The 9,224-nt window shown below is 63.9% G+C and overlaps 2 protein-coding genes across 3 annotated transcripts in view; one reads left to right on the top strand and one right to left on the bottom strand.

Moving 5' to 3' along the window:
- Positions 1-710: 710 nt before the first annotated feature.
- On the top strand, positions 711-5,498 carry LOC136790562 (collagen alpha-1(I) chain-like). The gene is made up of 5 exons (XM_066995155.1): positions 711-821; positions 2,008-2,103; positions 2,291-2,357; positions 3,264-3,315; positions 4,657-5,498. The coding sequence occupies exons 2-5, from the start codon at positions 2,018-2,020 to the stop codon at positions 5,115-5,117; spliced, it is 666 nt and encodes a 221-aa protein (XP_066851256.1). The 5' UTR covers positions 711-821; positions 2,008-2,017; the 3' UTR covers positions 5,118-5,498.
- LOC106038104 (uncharacterized) overlaps positions 3,051-9,224 on the bottom strand; it is a 20,248-nt gene continuing 14,074 nt past the window's right edge. Inside the window, exons 5-6 of one of the 2 annotated variants that reach the window (XM_066995153.1) lie at positions 4,253-8,899; positions 3,051-3,839 (exon numbers count right to left, since the gene is read on the bottom strand). In XM_066995153.1, coding sequence (XP_066851254.1) covers positions 8,796-8,899 — 104 coding nt within the window. In that variant the 3' untranslated portion in view covers positions 3,051-3,839; positions 4,253-8,795. The remainder of the gene's footprint in view (positions 3,840-4,252; positions 8,900-9,224) is intronic. The other variant, XM_066995154.1, reaches the window with a different exon arrangement.

Below are 9,224 nucleotides of genomic sequence, written 5' to 3'. Positions count from 1 at the left end.
GATGGAGGGGATCTGGGATGGAGAGGGATTGAGGATGGAGGGGATCCAGGTTGGAGGGGGATTGGGGATGGAAGGGGATTGAGGATGGAGAGGATCTGGGATGGAGGGGATCCAGGATGGAGAGGATCTGGGATGGAGGGGATCCGTGACAGATGGGATCTGAGATGGAGGAATATCAGGGATGGAGGGGGTCGGGATGGAAGGCATCCGGGATGGAGGGGATCTAGGATGGAGGGGGATTGGGAACGGAGGGGGATCCGGGATGGAGGGGGATGGAGAACTGGGGGGATATGGGATGGAGGAGATCGGGGATGGAGGGGATCTGAGATGGAGGGGATCCGGGATGGAGGGGATCTGGGATGGAGGGGGGTCCGCAGTGGCCAGATCCAGGGCGTTTTGGGATCCAGGAAGGACAGGGCCCCAGGATAGCTGGGAATCCAGGACAGAAGGGGATCCAGCCCAGCAGGACGTCGAGGACAGCCAGGTCCCCGGGACGTGGTTGGCACCGGGGCCAGAGGAGCTGGCTAAGAGCCGGGTGCCCGCGCACAGCACAAGGGGGGGGAGCGGGCAGGGGTCCTCACGGCAGCACCGAGGGGGTCTCACGGCACCTGGGGGGGGCTCAGGACCCTCCTGGGGGTGCCGGTTTAGGGGCTGGGGGCTCCCGGTGCACACCCACAGCAGCTGGCAGCGTGCGGCGGGGCCGGGCGAGGCGCAGGAGGCCGCCGGGGCGCGGCGGGTGCCACCCACGGCTCCCGGCCAAAGTTGAGCCGAGCGAGCAGCCGGCGGCACCCGCAGCGCCCCGGGGGTCCCCCGGCACCCAGGTGAGCGGCTTTGCGCCCTTGGGGGGGAGAGGGGGGGCACAGGGGGATATCCAAGGGGTACCAGGGGGGTACCCCAGGTTGGGTTAAGGGGGGGTGCAGGCACTTTGGGGTCGGTCTCAGCACGTAGCTGGGGAAACTGAGGCAGGGTGGGAGGTGGCGGACACCCCGCTGTGCGCCCCAGGGTTAGGCTGGAGGGACAATTAGGGTGCCCCCCCCCACCCGGATTCACCTTGTGCTGGAGGAAAAAAACCACCTCTGGGCTGTGACCCGTTGTGGTGCCAAGCCCTGGGGGTGGTGGCACTGCTGTAGGACGCTCGCAGCAGCCAAGCAGGGGGACAATTCCCCCCCCCCAGTAAAATCCTGGCACCGTGGACAGGGTACTCCGGGCATCCGGGCACGGGGGGGGGGGGGGGGGCCCAGCACGGCGCTGCCAGCACCCAGGAAGGGCTGGGTCCGGGCTGGCAGAGCGGGCTCAGCCTGTTCGGCAGCTCCCGGCCCCATTTGCTGGGCTCCCATCCCAAAAACCTCCCCGCTGGGGGGGCCCCAAGTCAGTGCGAGGCAGAGCTTTGGTGGGAGATGGGGCTGAGCTTTGGGGGAGGATGGAAATGGGTTTGATGGGGGGGGGGGGGGGCAGCCTTGTGGGATGCCTGGGGGGGGTCGGAGGAGTCTGGCAGGGGTGCAGTGGGGTGCAGGGGGGATGCAGGAGGGATGTGGGGTGCAGTGGGGTGCAGTGGGGATGCGGTGAAATGCAATGGGGATCCAGCAGGGATGCAGCAGGAACGCAGGAGGGGATGCAGCAGGATGAAGAGGGGGGATGGCCGCAGGGATGCAGCCCCCTGCCCCGAGCAGTTTTGTCCCCCCCCCATCTATTTATCACCACAGAGGGGAGAGCAGCCCCCAAACGCGGCGTTTTTCAGCAAGACCGAAAGCCGTGGGGCGAGCCGGGGTGTGCCGCCGCCGTGTCACGGCGCAGCTATGCCAGCAATCCGGGACGGGGCACGGCTTCCTGGTGCCAGCGCTGCGTGTCCCCAGCCCACCCCAAAATCCTCCGCAGGCCGAGCTGGGGGGGGGGGGACGGAGCATCCCGGTGTGGGGGGGGTAAAGGACGGGAATCCTGCAAAAAAAGAGCACCCCCAGACCCCAAAGCCCAGCCTGACCCGTGCTCGTTGTCGTTTCCCCCCCCCAGCTCCTCCTCGATGGCCCCGGTGCCACCGTGGGGCTTGGCCATCGCCGTCCCCGGGGGGCTCCTGCTGCTGCTGCTCCTCTGCGCCTTCTTCCCCAGGTACGTGCCCTGGGGGCCGGGGGGGGGGGGGGAGTTGGCGAGGCCGTTATTAACGCATCCGTTTAACCCCCCCCCTCCTTCCCATGCCTAAATCCTTCGTGGAGCAGGAGGTGGGGATTCATTTGACGCCCGGCGCGCGGCCGGCGGTGGCCGCGGGGACGCTGACGGTGGCCGCATCCTTCCGCAGGGCGAGCGGGCGCTGGTCCAGCCGGGCTGCCGGGAGAGAGGAGCCGAGCCCCGGGGTGCTGAGCGTGGTGAGGCCCGGGGGGGGGCTTCGCCGTGACCCCCCCTCGTCCCCTCCGTGTCCCCTCCGTGTCCCCTCCGTGTCCCCTCGTCCCCGCCGCCACGCTCCGGTGACGACCCCTCCTGTCCGCCCCTGGAGGGGGGCAGGCTGGCCGAGGGGACAGCGCCTTGTCCCCAGGCCTCCTCCCGGCCCCATGGACCAAATCTTCTCTTTTTTTCCCCCAAAAATAAAACGAAGGGCCGTTCGCAGGCGTCGCGGCCCGCCGTCGCTGTCCCCAAGGCTGTCGCATGGGCTTGGACAGCCCCCCAGCGACAGCTCCGGGAACGGCCCCGAGATCCATCCCCACCCCCTACCCCCCCAAAAAAAAAAATACCCAAAATCATCAGGGTGACCCCGGGTGGGGACAGCGGCAGCCCCCCGGGGGGGGGGTCCCGGCTTCGCGGGGGGGGGGGGGTCGGGGAGGAGAGGAGAGGAGGGGGGGGGACCCCTGGGGGCGCAGCGAGCCCAGGGCGCCCCAAAAATGGGGAGCAGGGGTGTGCGGGGATGGGGGGGGGCTGCGGGATGGGGGCACAAGGTGGGGGGGGCGGATGGAGCCGGTGGGTGCTGGTAGAGAGCAGCTGCCCCCCCCCCCACCGTGCTCCCACGGTGACCCCTCCACGGTCCCGAGACCCGCAGAGACCCCAAAAAGAGCTGGCACGAGTGGCATGGGCATGCACGAGGTTTGTTTTTTTTGGGGGGGGGAAATGCACAAATGTTGGGGGGGGATGCAGGAGTGTGCAGGGGGACGCACAAGTGTCCAGGGGGCTGCACAAGTGTCTGGGGAGGTGCACGAGTGTCCGGGGGGATGCACAAGCGTCTGGGGGGGGTGCACGAGTGTCTGGGGTGGTGCACCAGTGCCCGTTTGTTTCTGCCGCAGGTGAAGCTCTCGGAGCCAGGCCCCAGCGAGGGGGGAGCAGCACAGCCAGCAGGTAGGGCACGGCGTGGGGACACGGACGGGGCAGGGGACAGGCGGCCGTGGCTTTCTGCCACCCCCGCGTGCCCCTCGCACGCCCAGCGCCGCAGATGCTGGGTGCCGGCTGCCACCTCCCTGCTCCTTGGGGGGGGGGGGCTCCTGGGGGTGCAGCAGAGACCTTTTGGCAGCCCCCCCACGTTTGGGGCAGGATTTGGGACCGTGCGGGGGGCGGGGGACGCCGCCACGCGTGTGCCCAAACGTGGGGCTTGCACGTGCGCGTGCGAGCGCACAGAGGTGCTCGCGCCCTCCCGCGCGCGCTGCGGCCCCGCCGCGGTCCGAAGGTCCCCGGGCGCAGCAGCTGCGGCGAGCGTTAATGATTTGCTCGGCTGATGAACTTGGAGGAGCCCCCGGGGGCTCCGCGGGACCTTTGAGCCGGGCCGCTGCCCCCGTGCAGCTCCGGCCCCGAAAATGCCCCATGGCAGCAAAAACCGCCCGGGGAGGTGCCAGTTCCTCCCCCGTGGGTTGTTCTCCGGCGTCCTCCTGCAGGGGAGAAAAGGAGAAAGCATTAAAAAAACAAAAAACAAACAAAAAAAAAGTACGGAGCTCCGAGGAGAGAAACCAGATCACCAGGGCGCTTCTTTTGGGATGCTGTTGGAGTGCTGACGCTGGGGGTGCTCACCTTGAGGGTGCCCCATTGGGATGCTCCCACGGGGGTGCCCCCACGGGGATGCTCCCACTGGGGCGCTCACGGGACACCAGGACACCGCTGGGGGCAGGCAGCAAGGGGGCCAAGGCGCTGGCCTGGACCGAGCAACACGACCCAGCCCGTGCGCGGCCGGATCCTGCCCGCCGCCCTGCACCTCCCCGCCCACGCACCCGCCGCCGGCCGGGGTCCCGCTCCCCGAACCCCACGTCCCCCCAGCTTTAAAGCAGGAAGAGGAACGGCGGCTCACGTGCACCGAAGCTCTCTTCCACAGCCTCCTCCGTCGCCTCCCGAGCGAACCAAGCGGCTCGGCGCCGCGCTCTGCCAGCTCCGGCTGCTGCCAGGCCGCGCGCACGCAGCGGAGCCCCCTGCTTAAATAAATATTGGAGCGGCGCGGGAAGGCGGCTCTGGCCCCGTGCCGGGGACCCTGCGGCCCCCGTCGGCAGCCCCGGGATGCTCGCCCGGGTTTGCCTTTTACTTTTTATTTTAGCTCTTGCAAAAAGCAAAGAGCCGGGGGCAGAAATATTGATGCTGGCAGGCGGGGGGAACCGCCCCACAGCTCTCATTTCATCGCGTTTAATTATCGATATTCCATCCCAAAATTAGCGGGGTGCCCCCCCCCTTTGCTCAGCCTCTCCCTCTCCCTCCCTCCAGGCGCCTCCTCTTGCAGCGGGACGGATGGCACCAGCTCGGGGGACCCGGGTGTCCCCGGGCCACCTCCCCTCCACGCGCCCCCCGGATCGACCCCCAGGACCCCCGACTTTCTGCGGCACCGGCAGCTCCCGCTCGTGCCCGGGGATCCCCAAACGCCCGCGGCGGAGGCACCGCGGGACGCCGAGGGGCCGATCTATGAAAGCATCCGCTACAAATCCAGGAAGCTCAGCGCCGGGCTGAGGAAGCCCTGCGGTGCCACGGGGGACGGCGGGGACGGCGGGGACCCCGGGCAGGGCTCGGTGGTCCAGGAGGAGCCGTGCGGCGACGGCAGCCCCTGCCCCGTGTACGCCCGCGTGCGCAAAGCGCCCCGCGCCCCGCAGCGCTCAGCGCCCAGCCGCGGCCCCGAGCCCGAGGAGGAGGCACCTCCGGCGCTGCCGGAGAAACGCTTTGATGACCTGTAGGATGGGACGGAGGTATTTCGGAAGGAGTTCGGAGCCTGGGTGGCTCGTGCAAGGTTTGTGGTGGGATTTGGTTTGCTCCGGGCAGGCGTGGAGCATCCCCCGGGACTGGCGGGGCACTGGCTGCCCCATGAGATGGAACCGGTGGCCTCGGTTTGGGCGCAAGAGGGACGACGAGTGCCACGGGGAAGGGCATGGCCCAAAGAAACTGGTGGCATCGGCTCAATGCTGCCTGCAACGCCAGGGGATGCAGGAGGGGAACGTGTGGCTGCTTTTTGGAGAAGCTCGGGACACGGCGATGCCGGCTGGCGGGCGAAGGGGACGCATTAATTTATTTTCTACTCTCCGTGCACCTTTTCCTCCCTATAAACATCGAGGAAAACACCCAGAGCGTGTCTTTTTTTCCCAGCAGCAAGGGGAGCTGCGTGAATGCTCCCTCATTGCCGTTTTAATCCCTTTGCCCAATGCATGCCCTGCACCCTGCTCCCTCCCCCGGCCCTTTGGCAGGGCTCCGCAGGGGAAGCAGCACCGGGTTTTGCTCGACCCCAGGCCTGAGCTGCCCCGATAGAGGCAGGACCCGGCTTATCTCCCCCTGAAGGACCAGCAGCAGCCCCGGGAGGCCGGGAGCAGCGCGCACAGAGAGCAGCGGTTACGTGGAGCGGCCGAGATAACTCCTGTGTGCATTGCCGGGACGTCCCCACACGGCTGCAACCCCCTGCTGAGGGTCCTCCGAAGCCCGAGGCATCCCCGTGCCTTGCTCCAGAGATTTTTTTCCCCCCCAAAAAAATGCCAAACTGCATCCCACGGGGATGCAGCATCGCGTCCCCCTGCCCCTAGTCTGGGTTTTACTTTGCTTCTGCACAGCGGTTGTGCTGGGGCTGAGTCAGACGGGACAGAAAGGGATTTCACTTTAAAGGGGAAAAAAAAAATAAAGAAAAAGCCTTCAAACGTTATTCCTGGCGCGGGAGCCGGGGACGTTTCTATTTTCACGTGTTGATTGTTGGCGGCGTGCTGCGGCGAGCGGCAGCCTGAGTCATTTCGGCACGGCCCCAGCAGCGAGACGAGGTCCGGGGAGCTCAGAGCCGGGGGAAATTGGGGATTTTTGCTCATCCTCTTGTTTGGGCGTCACCGGAGCTGCCCTGCGGAGCGCTGCGGTGCCCCCTGCTCACCACGGGGCCGTGCCAGGCTCGGCGTCTGCTCGCTGGGGGCAAATCCCAGCACTGCTGGGCCTGGAGGTGTCCGTGTGCTGAGTGCTCCCCAATAATGCACACGCACAGCACGATTTGCAGCCCTGAGACAACCACCTCTGGCACACGCTGGTGTCGCTCACCTGCCTTCCTATACGTCCATCTGCCTTGCTATACGCTCACCTGCCTTCCTATACGTCCATCTGCCTTGCTATATGCTCACCTGCCTTCCTATACGTCCATCTGCCTTGCTATATGCTCACCTGCCTTCCTATACGTCCATCTGCCTTGCTATACGCTCACCTGCCTTCCTACACTCTTCTGCTTCCTATATTCACCTGCCTTCTGCTACGCTGATCGGCCTCCCTATATATTCACCCACCTTCCTATACAGTCATCCGCCACCTCATATGCTCACCTGCCTTCCTACATGCGCCTCCAGCCTCCTATATGTCCAGCTGACTCCCTACATACTCACCTGCCTTCCTATATGTTCCTCTGGCTCCCTATAGATGCACCCACCTCTCTATACACTCATCCACCTCCCTACACACTCGCCCGCCTCCCTATATAATTATCTGCCTTTCTATATGTTCACCTACCTTCCTATACGCTCACTTACCTTCCTATAGGCTCCCCCACCTCCCTATAGGCTCACCTGCCCATGGGTGCTGCCGGCAGCACCCCAGCACCCAGCTGCCCTCGGTGCCACCCTGCTGCCGGGCGGGTGGGGGCTGTGGGGGCCGCATCCTGCCCATCCCGGCTGCCTGGGACAGGGTGAGCCAGCCGGGCTGCCTGTGCGGAGGAAAACCACGGGTGATTTTGCGTTTGCAAGCAAATGAGGTTTTTGATTCCCCTTCCCAGAGGTGGCCAACTTCTGCCCTGCATCTGAGCATCCGAGAGCTGAGATCCGAGCGTCTGAGATCCAAGATCTGAGCTTCCCAGCGTCCGAGCATCTGAGATCTGAGCATCTGAGCTTCCAAGAATCCGAATATCCAAGATCTGAGCATCTGAGATCCAAGAGCTGAGCTTCCCAGCATCTGAGATCTGAGCTCCCCAGCGTCCGAGCATCTGAGCTTCCAAGAATCTGAATATCCAATATCTGAGCATCTGAGATCCAAGATCTGAGCTTCCCAGCATTCAAGCATCCAAGATCTGAGCATCTGAGCTTCCAAGAATCCGAATATCCAAGATCCTAGCATCTGAGATCCGAGATCTGAGCTTCCCAGCGTCCGAGCATCTGAGATTTGAGCATCTGAGCTTCCAAGAATCCAAATATCCAAGATCTGAGCATCTGAGATCCAAGATCTGAGCTTCCCAGCATCCAAGCATCCAAGATCTGAGCTTCCAAGAATCCAAACAGCCGAGATCTGAGCATCCGAAATCCAAGCATCCGAACTTCCCAGCACCCGAGATCTGAGATCGGAGCACCTGAGCACCCAAGATCCAAGTCTCTGAGCTTCCCAGCATTCGAGATCTGAGCACCCAAACACCCGAGCACCCACGATGGGAGCATGCAGCCCGGGCACTGACCCTTATCCCATGTCTCTCCGTCGCTGGCCGCAGCGCTGAGCTCTGCCCCGTCCCCAGCAGCGCTGCTGTAGCCAAACCCCTGCTCGTGAGGCCACCAAAACCCAAGGCGTGAGGCTGAGCCCCCATTTTTGGGCTGCGCCATCAAAAATCTCCAGCTCCCGGTGCTGGCACCTTGCTTTCTGAGCACCGATGGCTCTGCTAAAGCAGAAGCTTTCCCTTCTCAGCCCGCGAGCCTAAATGGGAACGGTAAAAATGGAGAAGAAAGGCAAAAACAGTGCCCTAGTCCTCTTATCTCGGGGTTGCTTTGGCGATGACACCTGCAGCGTCCGAGTCCCGCTGCCCACCCAGCACGTGAAGGGGTGGTGAAGCCGCTTACAGCTGCGTGAAGAGCGCATGTGAGCCAAAATTGGGTGAAATACCCTTAAAAAGAGATGAGGAAAGAGGAAACGCCGCTTGAATGAGCAGCTAAAGCGCGGCGGGGGCAGCGCTGTGCAGAAAGGCGCCTGAGAGCCGCTCCAGCGCCGGGACCGGGGCAGGCGGCGAGCGCCGAGGGATTGCTCAATTTTAGCAGAGTCTGGCAAAGAAAAAATCTCCCGAAGGCTCAGAGCAAGCTGCTGGGGCTGGCTCGGGTCCGTCCCAACCGGGGCCAGGTCCCCTGTGATCACTGGGCGGTAACGGGTAGAAATGAGGGGGCAGAAGGATCTGCGGTGCCCCCAAAATCACTGGGGCCACGTGTGTTGGCACGCTCCCTGGCCCCTAATAAATATTAACCCGTGGGTTCGTTAGTGCTGGGGTGGAGAGGTGAAGCCAGCGGCATCTCGCCGAGAGTCATGGAGAGGCAGGACCAGTCAGAGCATTTCACCCACCAACAGAAAGGGCAAACCTTCAGGGAAGACGGTTTTCTTCGTCGGGTTCTGCTGGAACTATTCGGTTTTGGCTTCTCCAGACTCGGTTGGCGTTCTTAAAGCAGCAAAAACTGGGGATTTTCCTGGGCTGTAGCGGACTTGGGATGGGAAAACACCGAGGGTTCCCCTTCTCTGCTGTCCCTCTGGGCAACCAAAGCATCTGTCACAAAAAAGAGAAAAAAAAGTTTCACAAAACTTCAATTGTGTCTTTGAAAAATGAGCAGAAGGAGAAAACCCAGCCGAGCCACACATCTTCTGCGGCATCTCGCCCTGTTTCCGTGGCACACAACCCGAGGAAGAGAGCCCCAGCAGCGGGCGGGGATGCTGCAGGGGGCTGGCGGCCCACTGGCATGCCCGGGGAGACCCCACCAAAGCCAAAGACAGGAGGTTTGGGGGAATATTCTCCGTATTTTGCTTCCCGAGAGACGCAACCCAGGCAGGAGGAGGGCAGCATGAGCTTCTGAAGTTCCCCCAGGGAAGGAGCG

The sequence above is a fragment of the Anser cygnoides genome, chromosome 3 (genome assembly GCF_040182565.1).
Source record: "Anser cygnoides isolate HZ-2024a breed goose chromosome 3, Taihu_goose_T2T_genome, whole genome shotgun sequence".
In the NCBI taxonomy this organism is placed as follows: domain Eukaryota; kingdom Metazoa; phylum Chordata; class Aves; order Anseriformes; family Anatidae; genus Anser; species Anser cygnoides.
Note: the sequence above shows the minus strand (reverse complement) of the source record. Positions and strands in the feature narration are given on the sequence as shown.

Coding starts and splice junctions, on each gene's coding strand:
- LOC136790562 (XM_066995155.1), top strand. CDS start 2,018: ATGGCCCCGGTGCCACCGTGGGGCTTGGCCATCGCCGTCCCCGGGGGG. Junction 2,358..3,263: donor GCCCCGGGGTGCTGAGCGTG/GTGAGGCCCGGG, acceptor TTTCTGCCGCAG/GTGAAGCTCTCGGAGCCAGG. Junction 3,316..4,656: donor GGGAGCAGCACAGCCAGCAG/GTAGGGCACGGC, acceptor CCCTCCCTCCAG/GCGCCTCCTCTTGCAGCGGG.